This window comes from Lacerta agilis, chromosome 4 (genome assembly GCF_009819535.1).
Source record: "Lacerta agilis isolate rLacAgi1 chromosome 4, rLacAgi1.pri, whole genome shotgun sequence".
Lineage (NCBI taxonomy): Eukaryota > Metazoa > Chordata > Lepidosauria > Squamata > Lacertidae > Lacerta > Lacerta agilis.
In genome coordinates, this window is record NC_046315.1 from 76,069,330 (window position 1) to 76,095,292 (window position 25,963).

The window sequence follows — 25,963 nt, forward strand, 5'->3', positions numbered from 1 at the left end:
GCTTGTTCTTCTAAACAGTTGTAAAACATCAGGCATTTTTTTTATCATTGCAACAAACCTGTGTGGTAGGTTAGGTTGATGGGCCTAAAGCTACCTATCGAGCTTCATCTCTGGGCAAGGATTTCCTTGGCTTACGTTCTTAACTCTTTTACCCCATACTGGCTAAAATAGGGTCCCCCTTTCAGGTTTCTTTGTGTAAAAGATAAGAATTTAAGCAGACTTTCTTGTTGGTCATTGGTTGTTCTTCTCTCTGCCTTTCAGATGTTCCAAGTAATTCAGCCCGAAAGAGTTCTGTATATCCAGGCAAATAATTGTGTTGAAGCCAAGGACTGGATTGATATCCTCACCAAAGTTAGCCAGTGTAATAAGAAACGCCTCACTGTCTACCACCCCTCTGCATACCTTAATGGGCACTGGCTGTGCTGCAAAGCAACAGCAGATAATACCCCTGGCTGTACTCCCTGCACTGGGTAAGGACTTTCTAGGATATATTTCCTGTTCTAAATTTGGCTTTGAAGCAACTTGGTGATGAAATGTGTATCCTGCAGACGTCTAAAAGAGTGAGAGAGCTGATTCTAAGTGGTAGGAAGCTGAATCTATGTCAGCATCCAATGCAATCACTTGTTTTCTCAGCCTCGTTTTCCCTGCCTGTTTACACCACTTAGAAATCTCTGTAGCTAAGCGATACATGAATAAGAATGAAAATGTGCTGCTGGGTTTTTAGTGCAAGACGAGTAGCCGCAATGGGACAGAATGCTAAACCATGGTTTAGTGCAAGTGTGCTGGAGTGGATTTGTCAGCCACCTGACATCAAACCCATGCAGTCAAAACAAAACCTGCAGGCAAAGCGCCAACCATTAGCGGATCATCAGGTCTTGCAAAGCTAGATTATTCATATTCACATTTATGCAGATTTAACCAATTAATCCATCTGTTAATTAAGCTCTCGTTATTAATGATTCACAAGCTGAGCTAAAAAGACATGAAAATACTTCTAGACGTTAAGCCTTCTTCTGGCTGGTTGCAAATGATATGTTATTTTAATAGGATTCTGGCAATAAGAATACCCCACACTTTTATGGTTCAGTTTTGGAATGCCTCTTCAACTGAATTATACCGTATTTTTCGCTCCATAAGATGCCCAGGGGCAAAAAGCAGATTGTGCTTTTTATTTTACAAAGAGAAAAGGGAGTGTTGAATGGACCCCGCTCAGCAGCTGATCAGCAAGAGATCAGTAGAGAGATAAGAGTCCCGGTTCCCTTTCAGCCCCGCCCCCTTGCCCAGGCCTCCTTTGTTGAATGTGCTGCAGAGGGAGGTTGTTTGTTTCCCCAGCCACATGTGACTGGCTGATTAGATTATCTGTCTGGAAACTGTAGAAACAGCTCCCTTTCCTTAAGATTTTTCAGAAATGTGAGTTGAACCCCATAAAAACGGGGCTTTTCCTCTTTGCTTTTGCCCCTTTGCAAAAAAAGCTGCAAAACTTTTAGCTGATCCTAAAAAAAACCAGGGCTTTTAGAGGAGGAAAACCAGAAAAAAAATTCTTGTTTCCTCCTCTAAAAACGAGGTGCGCCCCTATGGTCCGGTGTGCCCTATGGAGCAAAAAATACGGTAACTTTTAACTTTAATATCCAACATTAGCCGTACTCAAGACCCACTGAAATAAACCGTTGATTTCGGTAGATCTGCCCTGCAAATGATTAACATTAGATATCTCCCCTTCTCTTTAAAATTGATTATACTTCTGTTATCTCATATTGTGCCGTTTTTAAATCTTGCTGTTCTGTTAATCAGGTGCCCTTTTAAACAATAATGGAGAAGTAGAAACCCTCAGTTTCTTAACATATGATCCTTAAAGTGTTATTCTAAACTATTCTGCAGGGGCCTCCCAGCAAATATCCAATTAGACATAGATGGAGACAGAGAAACTGAACGCATCTATTCCCTTTTCAATTTGTATATGGTTAAACTGGAGAAAATGCAAGGTGGGTATACAAATGAGTCATTCCTTTGTCTATACGTCATTTTAAATTAAAATTATATTTTAAAGAATGTTATTTATTTACAAAATCCTACAGCTGTTAAGCTATACACTGCAGGTAGTTTGTTCAGAATAGCAAGTGATAACCTTTTGGTATCTGCTTCAATATTTCACACCTGCTTTCTGGGATTATTTTGTTCTATGCTTGGTTTTGCATTTTACTAACATAAAAAAGAAATAAAGAAAAGAAGTGGCTAATAGATCTTTGTAGTACGCACTTCTCTTAATTCTTTTAGATCTCAAAAGACTTCTTTTTGCACATTAATCAATGAAATCTGAGTGTCGGAACAGATGGAGTATTCAATGAATGTAAAAGGAGGGTAGAAGAATCACATGACCATTGCATTTTTTGGCATTCTAGAAAGCTATTTTTGAACAGCAGTTTAGCCAAACTTCAGGTTCTGCTTCAGCACAGGGACAGAGGCAGGATATCTTAAGCTGAAATATAAATATAACTTTGTAGGATGTAAGCCAATAGTGCCAGATATATTTAAACTTCCCCCGACCCCATGTAATTGCAAACCTGTGACCTCTCTTTCCATCTCTGAGCTGCCCATCCATTTGCCCTTAGCTCCCTGCTTTGAATACAAAAAGCACTTTGCCAATGAAGAACCACTGTTGCTTCAGGCACTTGTGTGCTCCTTAGGACCAAGTTAATCATATGACTGGCCTTTGCATGATTTTTTCCCCTTTACTTAATAGCAGCCATGGAGGACCCTGGGTCAGGATTGAGACTACAGCTTCCGGGGTGTCTGTGTGTTAGCCATTTGCCCCACCATAGTCCCAATCCAAATCGTACCCCTCCACACACTACTGTGGCTGCCCTTTACCCTGAGAGCAAATATCCCATTGTCACCAATGGGAGCTCATTTCTTGATGCAAACAGCAGGCATGGGAGGGTAGTGTTCAGAACAGGCCTGTGATAGGAGCAGGAGGACTCATTCTTTACTTTGGCCCAACACATAGATAAGTGTAAAGAGCAAGGCAAAACGCAAAGGCATCCCAATGCAATAGATAGCAGGATGAAGCATTTCATTCCCCACGCACGCATGCAAAAGTCGACAGCGCCCGAGACCGCTTTGAGAATAATCTGGGTTTACACACACACAATATTTCAGCAGTATGTTTGCTGACTTTTGCCGAAATGTGTTCAACCCAAAGGTAGTTCTCCACCTGAATACATCTTAAATGAAAGATTGGCTGCAATTATTCCCTGTTCCAGATATTCACATTTGTAGTCGTAGCCATTAGTTTGCATGGATTATGCAAATTAATGGAAAATATGACTTTCAATGGCTATAAAAACCATGATAGCTAAAAGGAACCTCGGAGTTCAGAAGTAGTGTCTCTTTAAACATGAGGTGCTGGGGACACATGGTGGAAGGCTATTGTCTTCATTCCCCATTTGCGAGCTCCCAGAGGCATTAGATCAGGGGTAGGCAACCTAAAAGTGGCCCATGGGGGCCGTTTAACCAGCCCATGAGCTGACCCTGAACCAAGCCACCTGCTTGGCGAGTCCCTGTGCACTGCACTAAACCGGCACAGCACAGCGCAGGGACTCATGTCCGTGGCGCCGGAAATTACATCTGCGCAGACGCCGGAAACGCACACAATCTGGACCACGGAGGGATCTCCGCTGGAGTGAGCCAGCCCAGGCAAGCTAAAACTTGCCGACCCCTGCATTAGATTGCCCACTGTAGACACATCATATATAATTGCAGAGTTGGAAGGCCCCACAAGGGTCACTACTCCAGCCCTCTGCAATGCAGGAATCTTTTGCACAACCCTGAAATTAAGAGTTTCATGCTCTTCTGACCGAGCTTCCAAGACATGCTGGGCCCTTGGGCTGAACTCACAGAGCTCTTTTTTAAGTTTGCTTTGGGGTGGGAGGTGAGTGTCTTACCGCTTCTTGGTGATGCTGTTTGACCTTCATGAGAGCTGGATTTTTCTTCATCTTTTTTTGACAGAGGCTTGTGGCAGTAAATCTGTGTATGATGGACCAGAGCAGGAAGAGTATTCAACCTTTGTTATCGATGACCCTCAGGAGACCTACAAGACACTAAAGCAGATTGTAGATAATGTTAAAACCCTAGAGCAAGAACATGCCCAGTACAAGAGGGATAAATTCAAGAAGACAAAATACGGAAGCCAGTAAGTGTGGGTTGCTCTTGGTGGATGTGACCTTTAATAATGCACAGAAAGCTTTTTTCAAAGGTAACGTATAGCTTGGTTTGTTCTACATCCAGACCTGGCTAGTCATTCAGTTTGGGGAAAGTTGCAGTTCAAATGGTACAGCACACATTTCACCTGCAGGTTCCATCTCCAGGGAGGGCTGGAAAACCCATGAAACCCTGAAGAGTTGCTAAACACTCCGTGTAGAGCTAGATGGAGCAGTGATTTGACTTTGTACAAGGCAGCTTTCCATGTTCCTGTGCCAAGCTAGGCAATTCAGCCCCACCACTGCCCTTTCCTACTCAAAATATAAAGGCCCTCAACATCCTGCCTGCAAACATTTTCTATGCAGTAGAGCACCCTCCTGTAAAATTACTCACAGGCTCAGGGTATCCTGCAGTTCTCACCTTGCTCCATGGTCCTGCCAAAATGCCACCTGCATTTTATCTGGTTGCTCCCCAAGCCCCCTGCCCCTCGATCATCTACAATGATCTGCAGCCTGTAATTTTGGAAACCAAAGATGTCTCTTGTTCACTTTCATGAGTTCCCATGATGCTGTCACTCAGGCCAGATCTCTTTCCTAAAGCGTGTGTGAGGAACCCACTGTTCCTCCCGATATTGCTGGACTACAACTCCCATCATCCCTGACCATTGGCCATGCTTGCTGTGGCCAATGGGAGCTGTTGTTCAGTGACATTTGGAAGGCCAAAGTATGATGACCTAGAGGGTGAAAGGTAGAAACACTTTTCCTTCTTTGGGGTTTGTTGTTTTGCTTCATGTCTGCCCTCTTTAGATCTGCAGCTTCAGAAGAAAAACCTCCCTGTTTCCTCCTTTGTCACTTTTCTCCTCCTTCTCTAGGGAACACCCCATCGGTGACAAGAGCTTCCAGAGCTACATCAGGCAGCAGTCAGAAATCTCAGCGCATTCCATTTGAAGTCTGAAGGAATTTACAAGGCGGTGCTGTTGACGGGTCGAAATGAGAGAAAGGAAAAGAACGAAATGAACAAAGAGAAGCCAGCCAGTAGCAGGATGTACCTACTTAAACATCGAGCTCGCTGAGGCTTGCTAAGTGTTTTTTCTCTCTCTATCTCTCTCCAAGAACTGTTACAATAGTCGCTATGCACTTTATTCATCTGATAACTAACAGATGAAGGAACTCTGCCTTCTGGGCAATTTTCATTGTATGTGTTGTGTTTGAGCTGTTTTTTCTTTTAAAAAAAATGTTGCTCTGGTTTCTTGGAATCTAGTGATCAGTTCAATGATCAAGGTGTGTGGATTTCATATTGACAACTTCCACAGTCCTGTACATGGTTGAGAGCATTCTTTTAAATTTCTTATTTTTGGTTGCTGACTACTTTCTTTTCTATGCCACACAGCAATTAGCGAAGGCTTTGCAGCACTTGCTTTTTTATGGCTATGTTTAAAACTTAAGCGGAGATTAGCTCCTTTTGGTTTTTAGTGCAGTCTCCCCACAAGCAGGTTGAAAAGCAGGGTATTTTGGTCTTCACATCAGCCGTGTAATATTTGGTTAAGAGCTGGCTTTTTAAGGTAAAATTCTAATATTTAAATGGTACTCTTTGATATTTTTGAGATACAAAATCGTTTCCACCAATGCATTCTGTCGATTTATATTTTTGCTATATAGTGGTGCCATTAAGAATAATGGAAATTAATTCAAAGTGTAAATAGTACAAGAATACATGGAAGACTGGTCCTAGAAAGTTTGGTTTGCATTTCTGAATTACTGCCTGTTCTTTCTTTCCATGTTCCTAAGGGCCATTTCCAATGCAGCAATTTTTCTATATCGAAAGTATTTTGATGTACAAAAAAAAATGTTTGTGTCATGTGCTATAAGAACACATGTTCTGTTTGAACTGCGCACATGCTGCAGAAAGCAGAGTTAAAATCAATAGTTGAAAGTGATCTTGCTGTGTAGCATGGTAGCCCTAAATTGTTTTTGAACCTCACCAGGTTCTTCCTCAGGGAAATTTTGAAAGGAAAAAAAGCTAGGAACTGCTGTATTCTCTCATAATATCTTTACCAGAGAGATCTGATTGCTGCAAACTAAATACCAATGCATTTCAGACAGGGAAATGGATGCGACAGAATTAGACTCCTGCATTCTGATTCTGTCTACCACATGGTTTGCACAACCTACAAAGAAGTATTATCCACGTAGGAAAACATTCCTTTTAAAGCAGGCTGAAGATGGACAGAGCTGTAACTTAAGAGTAGCTTGTTATAATTAGGAAATAGTGCTGCCTTAACTCTGCAGGAGAAGAGTGTTGGGGGGGGGGAGATACAGAGTCCATAACAAAAAAGTTGTAAAGGCTTTTTTTGGGGACTGAATTATGTTTGAAACTGAAGTTCATGTTCTCCTAGCACTACTCGATTGTTTGGGACGAGAGTTGTACTTTTTACAAAAGTGTTTCAATAATAGAGATGTGTTTCATTTTTTCTTTTTTATTTGTTTTAAATTGCATCGATACAAAGGTGTATCTTGTTAATATGCGTGTAGATGAAGTGGACTGAGTTATGAACCTCATAAAAAACAAGTAAATGTTGTCAAAGAGGAGGAATGAAGATGACTTGTGTGCATGTGTGTATGTAGTGACTGGGATTCAGACTAAGTCATACTTAGGTCTCATTGAAATCAGTGTGAAAAATTAATCTTGATTATCTGAAGTCCCATGGATTGCAGTGGACCTAAGTATAATGAACAGTGTTGATCCAACCCTGTGTTTCTGTGTGAGTGTGTATCTATCTATAGATATATGCACACACACAGTATATTGCTGTTTAGCTATATGTCATAGCCTCCTTAAAAGTCTGGTTCAATGCATGCTGGGCTTTGATGAAAGTCTAAGTAATGTAACAGAAGTTATGGGGTGTGGGTATATTTTTGGACCATAATTAATGAGCTTTCAGCTTGATGAGAAGATTCCATACTTCTGCATAATAGTAAGTCTGTAATGATCGCCAGGCACTTGAAGCAGAAAAGAAATATAGAAAACAAATGTCGGCAATCCAGCCCCACAATGCTCAAATCTCATGAAAAAAAAGGAACGAACTTTTACACAACCTCTGTTTTTTAGTGGTTACAGATTTTCTTCTTCTTAGCATTTGAGTATATTAGAAGCCTATGAGAACTGATATTTTATCGGTTGCCAACAGGAAGGCTGGACAAAGAACTGTACTATGTGCCGTGAACTGCCATTTGAATGCCAGTCTTGTTTTTTTGTTTTTTTTAAAAAGTGTATTTGTAACTTAATAGTCTTTTAATTAAATACTAATGACCTGCAATGTGTGTTCTATTTGCCAATTAAAAGAAGTGTTTTATTTCTGAAAAGTGTATGCGTGCATATGTTATACGCTAAATAGTGCCAGGTCTTTTTTTGGAAAGGAAAGGCTGGTGCTTATTGCATTTTTCTAAGGTACAGCAGCAAAAAAGTTATTTGTAGCTGGAAAGGCTGCGAGCTTTAATCTATTTTATGTAGGAGTTAAGCACCATTGAATTCAGTGGGACTTCCTTGCAAGCAATTAGGGTTGGACTTGCACTGCTTTGGGTAACAGTGCCAGTTTGAATTAGCATACTGAGATTAGAAGGCACATTTTTACTTGAGGCTACTTTGGTTCTGGGACATTGTTTCTGTGATATTGGATACAAAAAGGAAAATATGGTGTTTTCTTCTTACCACGAGTAGTATCTTTTATTCTCTCTCACTCCCTTCAGTATCTAAATAAAAGCACCTACAGTATATTAAATTTTGGCAATATAAAAATAGATTTTTTTAAAAAAATAATGCTGCAGTTTTCTCAGCCACAGACAGGTGGCACTGCAAACTACAGTGTGTTTGACAAACTGGGCTCTCAAAGTTGCTGGGCCATTGCAGCTGTGTTGGAGGGTAAAGAGGAAACCAGAGATGGAGGGAGCAGCTAGCCTAGTCAGTAGCTACTGCTTTGGGCAAATCTAGCAGTCTAAAAGGGATTGGTGTCAGATGCATCCTCTTGGATCCTGCCTCTCTGCCTGTCCTCACATGGAAAACCTGCATCCTTTTTTGCTTACCTCCCTTTCAGTTTAAAAGTTCTTTCCCTTAATATTGCCCAGTTTCAGGAATATCCTCTTTTCACATCAGCTTTTGGACCTTGAAAGATCATGCAATGATTTTATAAAGCTGTGGAAGTAGGACCATGTAGGTTACTTTGTAAAAAAGAAAAAAGAAAAATCCTCGGTGATGATAGCTGGAATAGCCAAAGATGGCACCAGGTGGGAAGAGTGTAGTCTTCCAGATATTGCTAAACTGCAGCTTTCATTACTGCCAATCATTGACAGTACTTGCTGGAGCAGATGAGAGTTGGGATCCAACAACATATGGAGAACCATGGTACCGCCATGGTACACAATTCATTCAAATTAGAGCCATCAAATATGTGTGAGATGCACTAGCTGATACATAGAGTTAAAAAGCTTTTCCCGGCACTTGGTGGCCAAAGGTTGAATCTTGGTAGGAGTACTTACCAAGCAAACATAGAAGAATGTGTGAGGTGGTCTTTCAATCTGCGAAGCAGCCTTGGTGGATGAGGCAATGGTTTCAGTCTACCATTTGTGATGTCATAGAAGCTTCACGACAACCCTGTGTGAACAAAAGCCACATGTTTTCAAGGCAACCCATTTAAGAAATGTAACAACAGAGTCTCCTACATCATTTCTCCATGTTCAGCAAACATGAAGAACCAAAAGATGTCAAAGGCTGCAAGCATAGCGCACAGGAAGCGTTTGCAAGGTGTGCCTTTTGCAACAAAACTATCGCCAGGGTCCCACCGGGTTGCAGAAACGTCAGATCCTCACAAATGCAAGACGGCTAGGCTCAGTGGTCACACGCTTAAGCCTGAGCTAGCTGGCCTAATCGAAAAGACATTGCAGGAAGCTGGTAAGTAACTTGGCAAGCAAATCTGTTTATGTACAAAATCTGAGAAAGAAATAGCTTTTGATTCATCTCTCTGTTTCCTTACTGTCATACAGCCCTGGAAAGGGATTAGTGTTGCCAGAGAGCAAATCTGAGAAGGGATTGGCCAGTGCCACACTTTCCACCTTCAAAGTGGACCATTAGCTGGTTCTCTCATTCTTGTGTTGATACCTGTGGGAGGCCAGGTATCTCTTCCAGAAACAGATAAGGCCCATAGTTCATCATTTGCCAAGCCCCAGTATGCACTATGCATTTGTTATACAAAAAACATCTCACGACAGCTTACAGCAAAAATACAAATACAAAAATCATGAAAGAGATTAAAAGACATCAAACAACGAAACGCTAACTATCAAATGCCTGGGAGGAAAGTACCCTAAGCAATGAACCTGATTCTTCAGGGGTAGTGCAACTGGTGCCACTTACCCAGGCAGAGGAACCACCTATTAACAGTTTCAATCTTGAGCTTCAGTCTGATGGCCCTTAACCAGTCCATCACCAAAGTCAGGCACCGGTTAAGCATATTCACCACCACTTGAGATTAAAATATATTAATATATATTCTGCCCTTCCTCCCATGGAGCCCAGGGTGGGCAACACAGAAATGATGATACAATTAAAACATGGGGAAACTATTCCAGTACAGATGCAGATAAACAACATACTCCAAAATTCCTGATGCTCCCAAAGCAACAGTTTTATGTAGATGTTGAATAAAATGGGACACCAGACTGAACCCTGCAGAACCCCATGCAACGGCACTTTTTCACCCTGGTGCCATTGGGCCGGCCCTCACTTAAATATAGTGTAACCACCTCACAGTACGCCACTTACACGAATTTCTACAAATTACCCCAGATTATCTAGTGGGGGACATGTGAGGGAAAACTTAATGATTTGGAGTCTCAGGCAGGATTTGATCAAACAAACAAGATTTTATTAAACAAAGGAAGTTTAACAAAGGAAGTTTATGACACAAAGTGGGTAAAACAAAGGATGCTTCAGGTTATAATGTTATTTCAGGTAATCGTTCACTTAATATTTATACTAAATCTAACTGATGTTATGGACTTCTAATCAAGTGCAGCTTCTTTTAAACTTCAGTTGCTTATGTTCAGTTACTTGGCTTCAGGTAGATGTTACAGGTTTTTAGACTAAAGGGTAAATGCTCGGCTTATTTCTAGTTGTTTCACTTCAGTTCTTTCTCAGTTGTTGCATAGCTGTTGCCGCTTAATACTTTGGTTCTTAGACAAGGTGGCACTTCCTGTCAGTTACACACCCCTTTGACAACCCTACTCCTGAGGTACTCCAAGGAACAGACCCAAAGGGATCACCACACCCCTCTTAACTGGTTTGGGAGTCTTATGTTTTTGTAGCAGAATCTCTGCCCTCCTGACTGGAATGAGACCTAAGTAGACTGTATCTTTCCAGCTTCTTCTACTCCTGGCTCAGCCTCAGCCTCCCAGTTAATTCCTGGCCTATTACTCTTACAGGACACCACACACTGTCCTTCACACTAAGCTCAGAGAGTCCCTTTTCTATCTTGTGATATATTCCTCAGTGGGTGTTTCTACCCAGAACCAACTCTCTCCTGCCTCACTCCCTATCTCCCAACCTGGAACCTGTCTCCAAATTTGTCCTCCTTTTCAACTCGCCCTCCTGGAACCCTGGCCAATCAGAAGCTGCAGTTTGTTAACCGTTTGCTGGCAGGGAAAAAGAAAAACACTTGGTGACCCAACCTGCCCAGCAAAACAAACTTTTCTGTCACACGCCATTAGGAAGGCTCTGTGGGTTGGATAATCTCCCCTTCCCACAGCACTACCTTCTGATCTGAAAGGGGTCCTCAACACCATGTCTGAGGCCACCTCTGTCAACTCAAGACAGGGAAAGTGCTAGGCAGCAGGTTGAGCAGTACACCAGCAGAATCTCGAATCTGCCCAGTTCATCCAATACAAGATGTAAACGTTCTAGATTTGCTCCCTCCTTTCTGCATTTCCACTCCTGTTGTTTCAGGTCCCTGAATTTCCTCCTGCTCTCTATCTAGTCTGCCCTGTTTCACTCAGGTTCCCAACTACTATCTCTTGCTAGTAGCCAGTATAATTATTTTTCTCCCTGCCACCTTTCTGACAGCAATATATATACATCTCTGTCTCCTTAGGTCCCTGTAAGCATTTTCCTATCCTGCAGCTTGTCAACTTTAATCACTTCCCTGTGTTCTCTGCCTTCCTCAGGCCTTAGGTTTCTACAAATTCCATTGATTTGTTATCAACCAAGGCAGCAGGTGAGGAAGGCTTCATTTCTCTTGGTTTTACTAGAGTAAGTTTAGCTTCCCATCTGCTGTCCAGTCACTACCATCTTCCGCAACCGTTCATGATGCACATTGCATTGTTGGCTCTACTAGGGTACCTTGGGGTTGTTTTGTTTTATGATGGGAGAATGCAGCCCTTGAAAAGAAAAAAGCTCGATTTCTGCCTATATGTGACACTGTTTGTGGAACTTTTATTTCCCCTTTTCTAGATGTTTCGGGCACAGAGAAAGGCGCACAGAGGACAGAAGAAGACCTCAGCTGGTAACAGTATAGCTCAGCCTAGTCTAAACAGAGTTATGTACAGGGGACTAGAATAAAGAGTAATCTTCAGTAAAGAGCCATTTGCCTCAATTCAGTGTGCTTCACGATAAGCAGGAGACACATCCTAGGTGCTGTGAATTCCTGTAGTACAGTAGCTCAGAGGCTGAGCTATGAATCAGAATGCCCCTGGTTTCAATCTTGCCTCTGCCATGAACCCACTAGGCAGCCTTGGGAAAGCTGCTTGCTCTTCACTTCAGTTCTCCCCTCTATGATACTGGGGAAGATTATAATCTTGGTGAGCATACAGGGTTGTTGTAGGGATTATCTCATTATAATGCAAGCAAAGTGCTTAATTATTACACCTAATGTTATAATTGTATTTACATCAGGATGGTTAGCATTTCCTCTCTTGCACACACGAACATGTGCAAGTTGCAATGAGCAGAGTCCAGATTTAAAAGCATGTTCTTTTTGTCCCGGATGACTGTTTAAATAAGGTGAGAAATGCCAGTGAAAACTTTTTGCTATGAATTAAATACTTCCGTTCAGTTGTTCAACCAGATCACTATAATAAAACTATTGATATGTTGATATCTCTTCCTGTGCAGTCTTAAAGAGATCAAGAAGAAAGTGTATGACAATAAAAGGGATAAAGAAATTGGTCGCGAGCAAGATGAATCTGTTAAAGTGGAAATCAGTGAAAAACCGGTCAGGAAACATAAAAATCCTAAGTACAAGTAGTTCTGTGTTTGTTTACATGAGGGGTTGGGAAACGTTTCCAGCCCAAGGGCTGCATCCTCAAGTGGGCAACCTTACAAGGACCACACGCCAGTTTGGAGCTCCAGTTTGGACTCCAAACCCATTCCCATAAGTGGTGTGTGTGTGTGTGTGTGTGTGTGTATACAGCTAGATTATATATCATGTTCTAGGATAGTCATCCAGAATTATTTCATACCCTCCAACATTTCTTTAATGAAAATAGGGATGTCCTATTCCTATTATTATTATTAATACTCCACCCATCTGTCTGGGTTGCCCCAGCCACTCTGGGTGGCTTCCAACATAAATAAAAACAGAAATAAACATTTTTTTAAAACTTCCCTATACAGAGCTGCCTTCAGGTGCCTTCTATAGGTTGTATAGTTACTTATTTCCTTGGCTCGGGGGTCACGTTACTCCATACCCTCCCAACATTTCTCCGATGAAAATAGGGACGTCCTAAGGAAAAGCGGGACATTCCAAGATCAAATCAGAAACTGGGACAGCTTTCGGTAAACCTGGGACTGTCCCTGGAAAACAGGGACACTTGGAGGGTCTGTTATTTTCCTGATGTATCCGGTTATTAAGTATTTTACTGAAGCCAAATAGAAATAGCATTAGACCAAAGCAGCAGCATTCAGAACAAAATGTTGCTCAACAAGGCCACCCGGGATATTTAATTTATTTTAGCTATTTATATGCCACTAAATCACTGGAGTTTCTAAGTGGTGTGCATAAAAAGAAAAATTCAAAAACATGCAGTGGTCCAAATAAATTAAAGTCAATCATAAAAAAGAGAGCTTTCTTAAAAGCCTACTTGGGATAGAAAAGTAAATATGGCAACCCTACTGACATTCTACAGGGAGGGCCCTGCTGGAGTTCAACAGAATCAGGCCCACCATAGACGTGAAAGAGGAAATACAAATTGTACAGGAAACTCTAGGAGTTGCAGTTCTCGGGAGAAATGTACTTTCCCTGCAGAATGTGCTCCTTCAAGGACTACAAGTCCCAGAGTTCTTCAGTTCCAGGCAGTTTTCCTGTGCACAGACAAGGAGGAGCCAATAGGTTGTGGCAGCAGAAGGGTGGGACCAACCCCGCAATAAAGAGGGACGCTGAGATTTCAGGACCAGTGGGAGCCAGGGTGGCTGCTTGAACTGACAGGCCTTGCATCAGGCCTGGGTAAATGAGCCCAGCCTCTGCTCCCCATATAACTGGCCATAGATCCCAGGAACGTGGTCTAAAGGGCATTTGTCACTTGTGGGTTATACACAAACACACACCCCATGTTGCTATGGCTGGCTCAAAACACTAACCATGTCGCCATAAATATAACAGCACGGATTTTTTCTGTTAGTTTTCCCAAAACACACAAGGGTTTTTAGGTAGCTTGTAGAAAGGGAACCTGTGCTACAAGAGTTCATAGTGGGCCTTGACTAGAGAAATTAGGCTTGCTTGCCTCTTAAAAATGCAACACACTTAACCTTCTGCTTTTTAAATCTGTAGAAAGCAAAGGCAGACGCTGAAATGGAAGACGTTCTTCTGGAGATGAAGGCAAGTAATACTCCCAGAAAGAATGGCTCAATATTCGGTTTTACTTTCATCAGCAGTGAAGCAAACAGGTTGTTTTGAGAGATACCAAAGGTGTGGACGGAATCTGAAAGAAGATCTCTCAAATCTGTTCCAATCTACAGAGTGCTTCCTTCTCATGGCTATTAGTCTGATGTGTGTGTGTATGCTGAGAGACTGTGGTATCTCTGCAGTAGATAATAGGCTAGCCACCTTTTCTACCCGATGCAGATTCTGTCCTATAAAATATGGGGCAAATTCTGCATCCATTTTCTTGATCATGTTTATAACAACCTCAAGGAAAATATACAACCAACCAGTGTAACTTTTGGTAATGCAGAGCAGAAATGAACTTTGATTTTACAATTAAGATAGTTGGTGTAGAAAAATTGTCTGCCGATCATCACACTTGAGCACTTTCTCCTGTGTGACAGAGTCCATTTTGGCCCCTTGATACACCCCAGAGCTGAGGCCAATGAGGAAAGTTGGTGTGCAGCTTGGAAAAAATGGGAGGAAAAACTCCAGACAAATGCAATAGAACACTGTTGAGTGCTGATTATCAAGCTTACTCAGCTGCAGTAAAGATGGCAAAAATCTTTTGTATTTTGTTATAAATGAAAAGATGCTCAAATATATGTAATGTATCTCTAAGCAGAGAACCAGAGAAGTAAGAACATCTCTGTCCAGAATGCTGTCACATCTTACAACTATATACCAAATGTGTAGGCTTGCAGCTCTGCTGATTATTTTATACACACACACACACACACACACACACACACACACAGACTGCAGTTCCCATCATCTCTCATCAATGGCCATGCTGACGGGGACTGATGGAAGGGCCAAACGTTCCCCATCCCCGATTTAAGAGATTAATACCCAATCCTTCAACATTTAAGCATTAAGCCTGCAATGAAATAAATTAAGCCAAAAACATGACGATAAGCTTTGTGATGGCTGAAATGCCTTCACCATAGCCACTTCCCTGCCCCTTCCACACCCCACTGTTGTCCTGATACCATCTATCTTATCAATTATTTTGCAAGTTGCAGGGGTATCATTTATGAAGGTAGCTTTGCTGACCTCACATACCCTGCTGCTCTACCACCCTGTTCCAATTTTGCTCCCAAGGCTGCCAATGTTAACAGATGATGACACTGACTTAACACAAACACATGTGATAAAAGCCTTAAGGACTTTTCTAGTCCTCTTCTAAGGGCCTAACTCACTTTACATGCAAGCCATGTTACCTAAGCCCGCCATATGCTTTTTCCCTAGGAAGAGCACCTGTGACGTTTTCATTACACCCATATGTGTGTAATGTGTAAGTTTCATATTAAAGGTATCTTACAACTTTGTTGCCTCTTATTTTATGTTCCTCTTGCAGAAAGACTTGTCATTTGTGGAGATTGATTTGAGAGATAGAGTCGAAGAGGTAGGCATAAGTTGTGCACACATACTTTTACTTGCTATATTTTTGTGAAGGGAAGATGCAAGTGTGATGGATGGATACATGCAGGCAGTGCTATTTTTCTAGAAAAAGAGGTGGCGGAACTCACTATGAATGCCTCCCTTGTTCTCTTGTAATGGCAATGGCGCCCAACTGAGAGGTGCCGGAACTGAGTTCTGGCTGGGGGGAAAAGCCCTGCACGCAGGCAACCACGGATTATTCTTCCCGCTATGTTAAATTTCATTTATTGCAAATATTTATATCCTGCCTTTCTGCTCGACAACAGATGTTGAAGGTAGGTGGCAAAAGGAACACAGAATGAAAACAATGTTTTCAGAATGAAAAAGAATTTTTTTCTTAAAGGCTGTGATAATTGACGAAGGCTTCTGGGGACTGATGATATAAAAATATCCTGTCCTCGACCCCAAATGCAACATTAGAGGGAGGCATCATTCGCTTATGTTCTGTAGCGTGCAGTATGACCAGAATGCTTCCCATTTTAGATATCATTTATTTTTAGTAACGCAGATCGTGGGAAGTCATTAGCTGAATTCAAACTCCCTTGGCATTTATAAAGAGCAGTAATTCATCAGGAGCTGAGTGGGCTCTTTCTGCAGCATCTTAAGTTTGTTGATTGAAAGGTGATCAGTGGTGTTGATTATTAGATGGAAACGCTCGCTTATTCTTAGGAAGAAATTGTTAAGAAGTGGGGACTTTTTTTAGTTTAGGCAACCTGAAAGTAAGAGAATGTGATAGTCATGAAATTACTAATGGTGCAAAGAATGTGAAGGAATTTTTAAAATCTATTTTTTATTTATTCAGACTGCATAATAGCCTGCCTACAAACTGAGGTTTTTGAGGGACTTCCAATATATTTAAAATACAGTAAACTAAGTGTATGATCACAAAAAGAGCATATAAGCTTCCCCTGGCCCAGAAATGGCTGCCAAAGTAGGTGGATGACAGATCAGGGCTTCCTCGCCCAGCTGCTGCTGAGCTTGCCTTCTGGCTGTGGTAACAGATGCAGAAGGACCTAGTCGAACAATGGTGTAAGAAGCCTCCCCTCAGTCCCCTAGGTTTCCTCAAAATGACTGCAGTTAGTCCCTCACAGGCCAAGGCTTCCTCACTGAATGGCAGTTGCTCCAGTCTTCCATTGCCGCTCTGTAGCTGAACCTTCTGGCCTGGAAATGGATGCCTAAAGCAGCCAGGTATTAAGTCATTCACGGAGCAGGACTTCCTCACCTGCTTCTGATGTCTCTCACAGCTTTGGGCTCTGGTGGGAGATGCAGAAGGTGCTGGAACGTCCTCCATTATTCCAGCTGCCACTTTGCAGCTGAATTCCCTGGCCTGGAAATGGCTGCCAAAGCACTCATCCCAAACCCTCCAAGTGTCCCTATTTTCCAAGGACAGTCCTGGATTTACAGAAGCCGTCCTGGTTTCTGATTCAATCCCAGAAAGTCCTGCTTTTCCTTAGGACATCCTTATTTTCATCGGAGAAATGTTGGAGCTATGCAACCCCCAAGCCAAGGAGATACGTAACTATACAACCTTAAGAAGACATCTGAAGGCAGCCCTGTATAGGGAAGGTTTTTTAAATGTTTAATGTTTAGTTATGTTTTTATATATATTGGAAGCTGCCCAGATAAGTGGATATAAATAATAAAATAGTAGTAGTAGTAGTAGTAGTAGTAGTAGTAGTAATTATTATTGAATAGGACATCCCTATTTTCATCAGAGAAATGTTGGAATGTATGTAATTCAACGAGTCATCCAAAGAGTGTGAGAAAGGAAGTATTTTTTCACGCTGCATTGCTACCTTATAGAGTTATTTTGGACATAATTTTATTTTTTTAAAATTTGGTTCAGAAATGTGACAAAAAGCCTAGGTGACCCTCAGACGTGTATGCTTCCCATCTTGGAAACTGAATGCAAGACAACAGCTATCTTATTAAGATACTGTGTTGTCTGGTGACTTTTGACACAGTACTAATCACCAAATGGCATTGCGGCACTAGGTTCATGAGCTGTTGATTTGTCAAAGACTTGCGCCTCACTTTTTATTTGCAAATCCTCCAGGCATCTTTCAAGTCAGATTTGTATGTTCACACATACCTGAAAGTATGCAACAAAATTCATGTCACTATGAATACTGTGAAATGTTTTGTGTGTGTGTTGTTTGTGGGAGAAGGTAGAAAACATGGCATCACACTTTATACAAAACATTATGACTCCACATTTCACTGTATGCAGTGTAAACCTAACTTCAGTTTAGGATTACCGTAGCTGACAGCAGTCTTGGATGGATGGAGAGGCACTCATCTGTCTGTATCAATAAACACATATCTTCCTTGCAGGCTTGGTGTGAATGCCTTGTTGCACTTAAATACGAACACTATTACCTGCCTTTCTGTCAGACCCTTAAGGCAGCTTACAATACAAAATTTGAAGATTATTTTAAAATGTCAGCAATATAAAACATTACCAATGAGGGGGGAGGGCAGGAATGAAACTTATCGGAATTATAATAGCATGTTTGGCAAAAAGAACCTTAAATCTAAAAGTCTAGTTGAATTGCCTCGGGTTCACATATCATAAACAATCAAGCCTTGCAAGTAAAAAGAAATTGTTTTGGCGTTGCCTAGCCAGAACCGAAAACGCTTTTCCATGACATACAAAGAGAGGCCTGAATTAAGTACACCATTTGTCCAAAACTAGCAATGCAATGAAGCTTTTTTTTCTTTTCTTTTTAAGGAATAGTTTCACTGAAGTCACATGTTTTGAACTGTGCATGACTCTGGAGCAAGTTGTGGTTTTTTTTTAAAGCAAAAAGTTTCCCAGAAAAGAACTCTTACTTGTTTTCACTGTTATAGATTATTAGGTTGAAGCATTAACAAAGAATTCACTATTTCTTAAAAATTTCTCTGACTCAGAAAACTGAAGAAATCTTGACAGAGGAGAAGCAGCATGAAAAGGAAGAAGAATCTCCTGAAACGCTGTATGGCGATATTTTTGTTGTGCTAGACATTGGTGGGAAAGGCCAGCTTAAAAATGCTTAGTTTTGCACAAACATGGCTGTGGGTCCAGAATAGTGAAATGTACGGTACTTCATTCCTAGATCCTAAATATGTTTGTTTGCCTTTTTTTGCCACACTAATTTCATTGCTGCTTACTTCCTAGTAAAGCAGGCTTAGGCTAACAGCTGTAGGTTTTGCTCTCTGGACATTTTTTGCATGCTATCTTTCCCAGTTGGCAAAAAAAAGGTGTTTACATTTGTTCATATGCATAAAAATGTGTCATGCTACTTGTGGTTCCCAATCAACAACAACGCTCGATGTACATGTAAAGCACACAGCTTCTCCCAAAGAATCCTGGGAGCTGTAGTTTGTTCAGGGTTGCTGGGAAATGTAGTTCTTTGAGAGGGCAATTACAGTTCCAGGGATGCTTTGAGGGAAGTCATGTGCTTTAAATCTGCCTTGAATTTATGGTGTGGTAAAGGTGTTACTACATGTTACTATTCAGAGAGTAGCATACAGCAGTTGCTAGATATCATCAGAGGGAGAGTGCTCATGCCCTCTTGTGGGCTTTGCATAGGCATTGTAGGCACAGAATGCTGGGACATTCTGCACTGCAGGGGGTTGGACTTGATGACCCTTGGGGGTCCCCTTCCAACTCTACAATTCTATGATTCTATGGACATGAGAAGGGTTCTCCTGGACCAGACCAAAGGCCCATCTAGTCCAGCATCTTGTTCTCACAATGGCCAACCATTGTTCTAAAATGCAATATACATTTGTGACACTAGGTATGGCGACTGTGAGCTACAGCAAATTCAATGCATTTTTCAAAACTTTTTTTTTTATTTATAAAAAAAAGCATTTTTCACAACGTTTTTAACATGCATCTAGATTCCACACCCAGGTGGTTTCTATGGTTGTCGGAGGACTATCTGGGAGAATAAATCAGATGCTATTAAATGAGCTTACTGATTGGGCTCGTGCAGAATTCCTGTTAGTGGCTGGTTATAAACATTTCATAAATTATGTTTGGAATAGCAGCAACCTGGTAAATGATTGATATTCTCCTATCCTGTTCCTGATAACACTGATTGCTAGATATTTTGACCACTAGGAGGAGCAGGTCCCATACTGCTATGGCCTGTGTACACTGCTTTGTCTTCAAATAATACGTACATGTTACAAATATTTTGTTAGAACATTATTAGCTGCGTGTTGCCTGTGGTTGTTCAGAGTTGTCTTCAAAGGGCTGCAGGCTGACCCTTGCATTAGATATCTGGCTTACTTGATTTTACTGCCAGGGAGGATGGCAGGTGCTCTGGGGAAGGGCTGCGTAGCTCAGGGGCAAAGCATGCACTTTGCATGCAAAAAGTTCCAGGTTTAATCCCCAGTATACCAAAGGAGGTCTGGGAATGTCCTCAGCCTAAAAACCCTAGAGGGATGCTGCCAGTCAGTGTTGGCAATGCTGGGGTAGATAAACCAATGGTCTGACTCGGTTTAAGGCAGCTCCCTATGTTCCAATAAGATTTTCTGCTTCAGGTGCCAAAATAACTTGGGTACACACAGGGGCGTTCCTAGCCCCTTGGCTGCCCGGGGCGGGAAGCCAAGAGGCACCCCTGGGGGCGGGGCATCGTGGCGCGTGCGTGCGTCATGACGCACGCGCGCGCGGCAACGCCCCGCCCCCGGGGTATGCCGGGCGGGGGCTTGGGAGCCTCGGCGGGCTGCAAAGAGCCCTGAAGCCGCTGCCGTAGCGCAAAGGGGTGCCAGGTTGCGGCTTCAGGGCTCTTTGCAGCCCACCGAGGCTCCGGAAGCGGCGGCCCGGCATCCCTGGGGGCGGGGCATCGCTGCGTGTGCGTCATGACGCACGCGCGGCGACGCCCCGCCCCCGGGGTATGCCGGGCGGGGGCTTGGGGGCCTCGGCGGGCTGCAAAGAGCCCTGAAGCCGCTGCCGTAGCGCAAAGGGGTGCCAGGTTGCGGCTTCAGGGCTCTTTGCAGCCCACCGAGGCTCCGGAAGCGGCGGCCCGGCATCCCCGGGGGCGGGGCATCGCTGCGACGCCCCGCCCCCGAGGATGCCGGGCCGCCACTTCGGGAGCCTCATCCGTGCAGCGCTGCTGCTCCCGGGGTGACGGAGGGAGCGGCGGCACGTGGGAGTGGTGGGAGGGGCCACCGCTTGTCACCCCACGCACCACCGCTGCCTCTGTCACCCCGGGAGCAGCAGCACCGCACACACCCGCCTAGGGGCGGGACGAGGGGCGGCCCGCCCCCACCGCCCCCACCCTACGACGCCCCTGGCGTACACACTTTGAATTGACCTGGGGGGGGCAGGGAATGCTATTTGCTGCTCTGCCTCGGGCAGTAAATTGTATAGGACTGTTATGGGTTGTTCTACTTTTAAGTGTGCTTAGAATTGCAGTCTCACTTGACTTCTTGCTTCTGTTTAAGATGAGTCCGTGAAGCCAACTGTTGAATAATGTGAGAAAACTCTGTACTGTAATTCGTTCGCAGGAATATGGCTCTGTCATATGACGGGTTCGCAAAACAGTGGTGCATTATTGGTGCTTTGCCTCTGAGCTACAAGACCCTTCCTCTGAGCATCTGTCAATCAAATCAATGGGATTTATTTATTTTTAACAATTTCAATAGGCGCTGGATTGTAACCATGTAATCTATATAGCCTTAGCCTGTGAGAGAGATGGGCTTGTGTGCTTGTAGGTCAGTGCTGCTACTCAGTCCTTGAAATTCTCATCCAGCACATGTATTACTACTATTCATTATACATTTGTAACACATCTTCCCCTCGAGGAGGTCAGGACAGTGTGTGATTGGGGGTTTCCTCATTTGTTCCTAACCTATGAGGTAGGTTAGGCTGAGAGATAGTGATTCACCCACTGGTTAGCCAGTGAACCTCATGACCAGGCATAGGCAAACTTCGGCCCTCCAGATGTTTGTGACTACAATTCCCATCATCCCTAGCTAACAGGACCAGTGGTCAAGGATGATGGGAATTGTAGTCACAAACATCTGGAGGGCCTCTCTAGCGGTTAGAGAGTCGGACTAGGAGTGGAGAGACCCACATTCAGATCCCCACTTGGCTATGAAGCTCATTCGGACCATCAGTCATCCTCTCTCAACCTAACCTACCTCACAGGTTGGTTGTGGAGATAAAATGGAGATAGCCAGCGAGGAAGAACCACAAAGGTTGTGCTAAGACTCAGAGGAAGGGCAGGATATGAATATAAAAAAAAAAGTATCTTAGGCCACCAGATCTCCTTCCCCTACACTGCAGCTGTCACCAAGCCAGATAGGTAAAGGAAGAAAAATGTGCTGCAGGGCCTTGTTGAGAAGTTCATGGAGGAATATTCTCATTTCAGGACTGGGTTCTTTTCATCTTTCATTATTGTACTTGTTGGCTATCGACCTCTTGCCTTTATGCTGCCCTAATTTAGTGGGTTTCCCCTTTGGAGCTACATTCTTGACTCTTAAGAAACCTTTGTTCCAGATTATGTCCTTATATATGCAGAAATGAACTGTGGGAATGTGCTTGCTCTCTCTCTCTCTCTCTCTCTCTATATATATATATATATATATAAAAAAAACAATGGTATTTAACATTTGCAGGCCCGAAAGCAGCTGGCTGTGCTGTTTTCCCATCTGGATGAGGCAGAAGAAGCGGAAGGAAAAACAAGAGTAGCCACAAAATGGTTAATATCACCATACGGGTAGCACCGGGGTGTGTTTGTGGCGGGGGGTGGGTGGGTTATGAATATATGAGATACTTATGGGGGTGGTGGGGTTCAGAGGCATTGGGGATAAGGAAGGAAATTGTGGCGGCTGTAACAGCCTCATTCAGCACCTCTCTATAGCACTGGGCTGAGGGAGTTTTAGGCAGCAGGAGCTTGCGCTGCTTTCTGTGCTGCCGCCAGTCTCCCTTTGCCATCTGCTGCCGCCGCCACCCATCCCATTCCACCCTTTGGTAAGATTTCAGGGTGAGAGGCACCAGCAAGGCATGGAGCAGGTAGGCTTGTGCACTTTACCCTACCACCCTCTGGCATAGTCACAAGGAGTTTGGAAGAATCCACTTTTGTTTTCAGCTAACCTCAGGTTGCCGCCTTATGCTAAACAGGACAAACTATGGTTTGTCCGAAACCCAAGAGCAAATAATTGTTTCTGACCCTGGCTTGTTAGGATAAAAGCATACCTGTAGTTAAAACAAGCCCCAGTTCTCCCGTTTGGATGAAACAATGAATTGCAGTTAGCTATAAAAAAAAGGAAACGAACTCTTCTGTGTGCACATAATGCTAAACTATGGTTTAGTGTTGTGTCCAAAACTTCAAACCAGGCCACACAGTTAAGCATGCCTAAGAACATGTTTTATTCTGTGTTGACCCTAGCCTATGCCTTCAGTGCTTTTGCACATTTTAGACTCACTTGGAGCAATCTTCAAACAAGCTGAACATAAAGGATATAAAACAGTTTCCATCTAATATTTTGTTTGTACCTGTGTGTGCTTTTGGGAGCATAATGGGTGAAGACATTAAGTCCGAATCCTCTTTCACCCTTCCCCTTAACACAGGCAAACTTGGCCCTCCAGATGTTTGGGGACTACAACTCCCATCATCCCCAGCTAAGAAGACCAGTGGTCAGGGATGATGGGCGTTGTAGTCCCAAAACATCTGGAGGGCCAAGTTTGCCTATGCCTGCCCTAACAGATTATAAGTGCTCACAAGAAATCTCTTTTAGTCTTAGAGTTGCCAACTTTTCATTTCAAAAAGACTAGCCTTCCAGGTGAGAGGCCAGGGGGGTGAAGGATTCAGCAGACTGGTGTGTTATGATGGTAGATTCTGCCAAGCGCAAGGTGCCAACTCTAACAATAAATTTGATAAGAGTTGTATCTAACTAGTCATAGTCAGAGTAGACCCATTGAAATTAATGGACATGACTAGCTAAGTTCTGAGTAGAACATAGTTGGATACAATCCTCAGTCTTTAAATTACCACATGACTCTTGCTTTTACAGTTACATAGAAATTACAACAAGCCTTCTTCAAGCTGGCTCCAAAGTTCACTGACTCAACACTTTTTAAATTGCTAGACAAGACCGGTTATACAAACCAGACCAGTAAAATTATGGCCAGCTGGCAATCCTATCCATTCCACACAAAAAATTTGCCTGTTTGCAAGAAGAGGTTTGTTTCAATGGTGAGCTCATGGTTTCAAAATGTTTACTGGTCATCTTAGAATTACCCAAGTGGAGTCAGTGGAAGACAGCAGGGGCAGGGAAGATGCAGGAACTTAGTACTGGGTATATCTGTTTGAAAGTCGAATTACCTCTGTTGTACATGCTGATTATTCTGCATGTCCTTCAATCCATACAGGACTCCAGCTTTTTAGAATACAAGGCCCAATATGAAATGGAAGGAAGACCAGTGCGGAATGGTCATCTGAAGAATAGGCAACGAATAAACTCAAATTCAGAACTAGACTAGTTGTTCCTTCACTTTATCTGAGGTACCGCAACAGACTGCCAGTCTTTGCATTCTGCTAAGAGACAGTGGATTCAAAATATATAGCATGGTGTGGAAATACAGTGGTGCCTCGGTTGTCAAACGTAATCCATTGGAAGACTGTTCGACTTCCGAAACGTTCGACAACTGAGGCGCAAAGGGCTGGCTGCAAAGCCAATGGATAAAATTGAAAACCCCCGCGGCAGAAGCCATTTGTCTTCCGAGGCACATTTGAAAACGGAAGCAATTACTTCAGGGTTTTTAGTGTTCGGAAACCGAAATGTTCGGCTTCCAAGATGCTCGAAAACCATGATACCACTGTACAGTGGGACCTCGACTTACGAGCTCCTCGACGTATGTCATGTTCGACTTCCGAAACACTTCCGGGAGAGAAAAAATGGCCGCCGCTTCCGAATTTTTCGACCTACGAAGGGAAAGCGGCGGCGCGATACCTCGACCTACGAGTTTTTTAATGCGGTTTTCTCGACCTACGAATTTTTTTTCCCTCCGGAGATAGCGCCTTTCGAGTTACGAAAATTTCTACCTACGAGGGCGCCTTCAGAATGCATTAACACCATAAGTCGAGGTACCACTGTATAAGAAAAACAGTCCTTAGTGTTTGGTCATGTATATGTAAATGTGAACATACGAAGCAGTGAATCTAAGACCATTACACCCTTAGTCCACATATCTCAGTGTTGTCTACTTTGACAGTTTACCCTAACTTCAGGTTATTTATGAACAAGTTTAAAATGTTACAAGTTAAAATTGCATGAGAATTTGTTGTGACACTGATGCAACCTGGGGGTGCAAATCTCAAGGGAATGGCTTTTCACAAAGCTACATTAAGTGCAAAGAAGTTTGCTTTTAATGGGTGTTGGAGAGAAGCTGTTACAAAGGAAACCTTGCACAGATTGTGGGTCAGGTAACTAAATTCCATGATCTTTTCAGAGGAACTTGACATATGTGCAGTATTTATCTCCTTAAAACTTCACTCTTATCTATGCAATTCATACCTACTGTACTTGCAATGCAAGTTCTTTTCCAAGTACCAGGGCATTTAATACAGCTAAATCTGTTTTAAAATCAAGCATATATATATATATAGGCTATGGATCAAGCTGAATAAGTGTTTCATTATCAGAAAGTTGCAAAACGCCCTCATTGCTATCACATGAGCCTCATTTCCAAACCCAATGAAAGGCTTATTTGGCCTTGAAGCAATTCCACTGGATATGAATTCTGTTTGCAGTGCTGGTGCACATACAGGTTTTCAAAGTAGAAAACTGGAGTTTTAGTCAGATAATTTATTAGAGCTGAATTGGGGAGATCATTTCATTTACAATGAAAAGGCAAAGCCCCTACCCTCCCGGTTTTGGGAATGTTTGCACTCTTTTGTAAAAGGGTGTAAAACTGTATAAAGAGGTGGATGTCAAGAAGCGAAGGGAACTGCTGAGACACAACACTCTTCTGCCCCTGTTGCATGTTGTTTACTATTAGCTGGGGTAGTTAGGAGTGTACATGACTGTACCACAGAAAATAATGTCGTGCAAATGGACTGTATCCCTATTCGGATGCCCATCTGAATCAGAGTGTTGTCCATCTACACTGCACTGCATAAAAAAAAATGTGCATCTCTATATTCACATTCTGACTCATCTAAATTTAAATAAAATGTTATGACCAGAGCTGGATCCTGACAAATTATTGCAGTGAAATATCCAATACAGCATTGCCTGGAAATAAGGGCACATTCCTTCTCCCTCACTCCTGCTGTCAGGGTGAGACCAATGGGGTGTTGTTGTTTTTTTAACCCCAGTGGCATTGTCATACAGCAAAATCTGAGAGCCTGCATGTTCCATGATTGGTTATGATCAAGTAGTAAAGAAGCCCTTTCGAGTTAGACAACATCATGAAAGAAC

The 25,963-nt window shown here is 42.8% G+C and overlaps 2 protein-coding genes across 2 annotated transcripts in view; both read left to right on the top strand.

Annotated features, from left to right (window-relative positions):
* The window catches only part of RASA3 (RAS p21 protein activator 3), a 129,915-nt gene extending 124,019 nt beyond the window's left edge, over positions 1-5,896 (top strand). The window contains 4 exon segments of the mRNA XM_033147705.1: positions 262-470; positions 1,879-1,982; positions 4,006-4,189; positions 5,069-5,896. Of these exon segments, the coding sequence (XP_033003596.1) occupies positions 262-470; positions 1,879-1,982; positions 4,006-4,189; positions 5,069-5,144 (573 nt within the window). The 3' untranslated portion in view covers positions 5,145-5,896.
* A 2,947-nt stretch (positions 5,897-8,843) lies between these two features.
* Positions 8,844-24,019, top strand: LOC117045394. Its single transcript, XM_033146393.1, has 9 exons — positions 8,844-9,141; positions 11,695-11,746; positions 12,355-12,483; positions 13,487-13,634; positions 14,009-14,056; positions 15,462-15,509; positions 18,455-18,519; positions 22,157-22,239; positions 23,913-24,019. The coding sequence occupies exons 1-8, from the start codon at positions 8,937-8,939 to the stop codon at positions 22,227-22,229; spliced, it is 768 nt and encodes a 255-aa protein (XP_033002284.1). The 5' UTR covers positions 8,844-8,936; the 3' UTR covers positions 22,230-22,239; positions 23,913-24,019.
* The last annotated feature ends 1,944 nt before the right edge of the window (positions 24,020-25,963 follow it).